At 32.1% G+C, this 5,086-nt stretch overlaps 1 protein-coding gene across 1 annotated transcript; it reads right to left on the reverse strand.

Moving 5' to 3' along the window:
* Window positions 1-315: 315 nt before the first annotated feature.
* LOC117183041 (tumor protein D52) lies at window positions 316-3,255 on the reverse strand. Its single transcript, XM_033376193.1, has 4 exons — window positions 3,094-3,255; window positions 1,222-1,370; window positions 782-944; window positions 316-571 (listed from the first exon to the last, which is right to left on the reverse strand). The coding sequence occupies exons 1-4, from the start codon at window positions 3,253-3,255 to the stop codon at window positions 434-436; spliced, it is 612 nt and encodes a 203-aa protein (XP_033232084.1). The 3' UTR covers window positions 316-433.
* Window positions 3,256-5,086: the final 1,831 nt, after the last annotated feature.

The following is a 5,086-nucleotide window of genomic DNA, read 5'->3' on the forward strand; positions in this document are numbered from 1 at the left end:
ATATGCATATGTATATGTATATCAGAAACATCTTTTGCATCTACTACATAAAAAAGGTAAGATAGTTAAGGACAAAAGTCGAACGTGGCACTTCCAGTCAATGATATTATCTAATCTACAATTGTTCGCAGAAAATATCTGCTCGAGCAGAATTTGCAAGTTCTAAAGCAATGTGAGATGCCAAACTTTTCCAATAATATTGATCAATTCATTCATTCCTTTCAAAATTGAGACTATCTATTCAAATAAATGCTGTTAGAGAGTATGAAATTACCGCAGAAAATGTATTTCATGTTCCTGTAAAAGATGATATACTTTTTTTTTTTTTTAATGATTTTGCTTTTGAATTTTGAATTTCGACTTGCCAGCCACGCTCGACCCTCCTCAAAGAACAAGGAATCGAGATAACAGAAGTTTGAGTAATGAGAGGAGACTATGAAAGAACTTTGTCCTCAGGTATAGTTGGACTTGTTGCAGAAGAGACTGCTGATGCACGCCTGGAAGCTTCCGCTTCTCTCAAAGCCTCGTCGAAGCTCTGCATGGAGTTGGACCTGGATGGTACGACTTTCGTCTGCAAACAGAAATAGGCATCAATCCAATTTCATATTTGCTTCTTACAATCTCATATGATTGATGATAGTTTTTGTGCACGAGTGACAACTTCCGAAGCATTTATTATTGCTTTTGCTAAGTGCCAACTTCAAATGGGCTCCATTCTAGTATTTTATGTATGTATATTGTATATTTTGTATTGTATATTGCATATAAATGCCTCGCATACCTTTACATTCTCATAGGCTGAACCGACCTTCTCTTCGAGAGATCTAAAGCTTTCAGAATTTCTCATTTGTCCCAACTTAGTTGAGAGTCCGCTGCCAAAACCACCAAGAATACTAGTTGTTTTTTCTGCTGTGGACTTAAACACTGACTCTGTTTTTTGGAATCTAAAAACAATTATAGTACATTTTCATAGAGAAATAATGTATCAGACTTACTGTGTTGCTATTATTGTATTTGCATTCAAAAGATATGCTTGATGTAAAACTGTATTTTCTCGCAAGGTGCGACATGAATCTCACAAATGACACCTATATCTATATTTAAGAATCCAAAACTATTTACATTTTCCTACAACTTACGACGGATTTGTGCACAATCATACATACATACTCGCATATATATATATATAGAAACTATATCACTAAATGTAAGGATACCTACACTTGACTCTCCTTAACGTTTCGCAATCCCTGATTGACATCATCGGACAATTCTTTCCACACACTGATGCCCAATTTTCTTTTCAATTCGTGTGAGACTCTAACTTTGGCAGATAGAACGTGTCTGAGTGTTTGAATTTCTTCTTCAACCTAGTAGAGGAATAAAAGTTATAAATTGGTCTATACTTAAATATGTACCATCCGACAGTGTCCACCATCTATTTCCATCGAATTGTAAGCCCCAAATTTTGTAGCCTCAATCTGACATTAATTTTTGTACAAAAGTTGTGACTCAACTTTTTCACCATTCCAGTCTTTAGGAAGTTGGTTCATAACTTCATTGACTCAACGAAGAAACAGCCAAACTGTGGCGCTAATCGCCTTTCGCCAACTTGTGTGTTTACATTGTAACAAAAGGCTCACAAGCGTAAAATAACCAAAATGGACGAGTCAACATTCTTTTGCAAAATATAACCTGACATAGCCTTTAAAAACACTTTACGTGTAACCGGCCTGATGTAAACATCTTATAAAAAGTTTTAGATTTTTAGCATTTTCTTGGTTAAATTGCCTCTATTAGATGTCTGCTTCTTTGCTGTTTTACGTGTTATTTTACGAGGTTAAGTGTACATAATTACAGTGGACAACGTAAATATTAGGATAAAAAAAGTATCACATAATGTTACCTCATAAATTATATCTTCTTTAACAGATAACTTATATATGTTTAATTTATAAATAGAAACACAGATGTTTATATCGCTTAACTATTTTATAAATGTGAATGTAATCGAAAAAGTTGACAAATTCTGATATTGGGCAGAAGGTGATCAGCGCTACAGTTTCGCTTTTTTCCCGCTGAGTACTGTAACTTCCGTTACAGTAAATATATACATTCTCGTCGCTTGCGACCTTATAAAACTTGATAGACGGTATATGATTATTGGGGAGTGAACTAGATAACGTATGAATGTGGCTACAAATCGTCTACGCAGTGACTTTCCGTCCGTAGATAATTCGTGGCCAAGTTGTGATGACTATATTATACATATTTCTTACAATTGTACGTGGCGCTACAGAAAGTGTTAAAAAACTCAAGAATATTTTTCAAAAATAGAAACCCAAAAATCCACTACCAATCAGTTCTCGTATACACACAATCACCGATGACTGCCAATCACATCCGACAATATTTCAACTAAGTAAAATTGCAGTTGCCGAACGTGCTTTGAATGATATATAATACAGTAAACACCCAAAGTGTCGTCAACAAAAAACCCCTGATTTATAGAAATATTTCTGATTCGTCCCTGCAATTTCACACTCTATGGACACAACCGTAAATACCTTTTTGGCCAAAGTTTCTGACCAGTGAGCGCAATATGCTGATCAAAATATCCCACTAGCATTCCTCCAAACTCACACTTAAATTCAATCGTGAATAGCGTCACAATTATATTAGGTTGCTGTTTAGATGAAATGACCGTTTTTGACTCTATTACAGTTTATATTTCATTCAAAAAACGATTTGATTTTAAATCAAAAACACATCGGTGCATAAAAAGAAAAAAATTTCAATAAAATAGTAGAATCTTCAATAAAAAAATAAAAATCAACTAATAACACAATATATCTGAAATCAAAAACGGTTAATTTCATCTGCAGCAAAATTTAATCAAATCATCACTTGCCAATATAGGATAGAACATAGATTTCCGAATTCTTCGGCGTCGAGAACCCGAATTCGATACATTTGACCCCCAGTTGACAATAAACGCGAATATATCCTGTAAACTTTCTGTCTACTGTCAACTTGAGACAGTTCTTTGGGACTGGGAAAACATTCAGCCTATTTATAAAACTAAATTTATACCTTAGAAAGTTCTGCACTCCATTCTTCCTTCTGTCGTTCACGTTCCTCAACTGAAAGACCCTGCAATTCACTCGCCAAGTCTTCTGTTGAGGGTGAAACAGTTCCACCCGAATGTATAGATCCACTTGAATATAGGGATGCATCTTCCCCTAAAATATACATTATGAAAAACAATTTTTCGAGAGGCAATCTTGGGTGAAATTTAGTGACGCGACGCGACCCCGCTTTGACTTGAAGCTGATGATGAAGGTGGATGGGTGTAGAAAAAAATGTCAAAATCTGTGGGGTCACTCAAATCTCTACCTGTAAGCTTCTATCTCTGATCGAGGCTTTAAGCTGGATCGAGTGTGGCTAGGTAGTCAGACTTTAGAAACAGAACTTAACATGTATTATACAAGAATATGAAACAAAAGTTTTCTGTGAAAATTTCAAACATTTTAGAGGTATTAATTTGAAAGAGATTGAGTTTTGTAAATGGTTATTTTAGCATATACTACGCCAAAATCCAACGCTGAAAATTAAAAATTCAACTATTTATACAACAAGACAACCTCCTGAATTTGGTAAGGTACATTAATAGAGTTCTCAAATTCCCGAGAATTTAAATTCAGGTTATATAACCGAGAATATGACAGAATTTAGGAGAATTTAAAAGAATTTAAGAATTCATGATTTTTAACAATATTTTTATTGTTCTGGCTATATCGGCGGTTGAATATAAATTGTTTTCTAGCTCAGACATATTCAGGAATAACAGTGTTTTATATACAAATTTAACATTTTCAAATATATTGATTTATTTCAAACAAACAATAAATGTTCTCTGCTTTAAAAGATAACTCTTTAACAAAATACTGGAATTTTCAACAAAATAATTGAGTTTTTAACACAATAGTCGAATATTTAACCTAAAAAGACAAATTGCCAACGAAAAAGTGTCATTGTTTATATTTGAGTAAAAAAAGAATGAAATTTATACAACAAAAGAAAAGAATTTTAAAACTAAAGGGACGAATTTCCAACTCAAAAAATAAATAAAAGTTCATCTAAATGATTGAACCTTCAAACCAGAAGACAAATTTTCTTTACAAAAATTCAATTTTCAAACAAAAAATATGACTGTTGAACAAAAAATTAATTTTACACGAAACTCATGCATTTGTACGCAAAAAAAATGAAATTTGGAACTAAAAAATCATTTTTTTACAAACAAAAAAACGCGAATTTTTCACTAAAAAATATCAATCTTAAAAAATGGAAAAATTCCATTTTCTATTCAAAAATAAATTCTAAACAACAACAAAAGGAAGTATTTTCCACTAAAGAGTTAAATTTTCAATCAATAAAATAAAATTTCACAATGTAGTTTAACTTTGACCCAAGTAATTGAATTCTCAATTAAAAAAGATTTATTTATAACAAGATAATTAAACTTTTAACCAACGAGATAACTTTTCAACTTAAAATATAAATCTTTAACAAAAAAGTGATTTCTTAACAAAGCGATTCAACCAAATGTCTTAAACAAATCAGTTGAACTATCAAGCAAAGAAAAACATCAAAATATACGTTTCAAACAAAAAGGAAATTTTCTACGAAATAGTAAACTTTTCATGAAAATAGTATAATAGTTTGATTTCTAACCAAGCAGTTGCATTTTTATCAACAAAAAAAAGATTTAATTTCTGCTAAAGCAGGTCAACTTTCAAATAAAAAAGACATTTTAATAAAATGATGTTGATGAACTTGACAATAAAATAAAAAACTAGGGAAAAAAGTTGATGTAAAGCCATGTGATGAGTGAATCACACACACGTCGGTTGGGATGAATAAGGGCCTATCTCAGATGATGTAGCAAAAAGGTACCTATTTCAAGAGTCGATTTTTTCCTCCGAATTTGAATTGGTGACACTGAGCATGTCGAATTAAAACATTTAAATATTCAGTTTCCTCACTAAATTAAAAAAATAACAGTTAACTTTAGAAAAGAAGT

This window comes from Belonocnema kinseyi, chromosome 2 (assembly GCF_010883055.1).
Source record: "Belonocnema kinseyi isolate 2016_QV_RU_SX_M_011 chromosome 2, B_treatae_v1, whole genome shotgun sequence".
Lineage (NCBI taxonomy): Eukaryota > Metazoa > Arthropoda > Insecta > Hymenoptera > Cynipidae > Belonocnema > Belonocnema kinseyi.

Coding starts and splice junctions, on each gene's coding strand:
- LOC117183041 (XM_033376193.1), bottom strand. CDS start 3,255: ATGTATATTTTAGGGGAAGATGCATCCCTATATTCAAGTGGATCTATA. Junction 945..1,221: donor AACGTTAAGGAGAGTCAAGT/GTAGGTATCCTT, acceptor AATTGTTTTTAG/ATTCCAAAAAACAGAGTCAG. Junction 572..781: donor CAGCCTATGAGAATGTAAAG/GTATGCGAGGCA, acceptor TTCTGTTTGCAG/ACGAAAGTCGTACCATCCAG.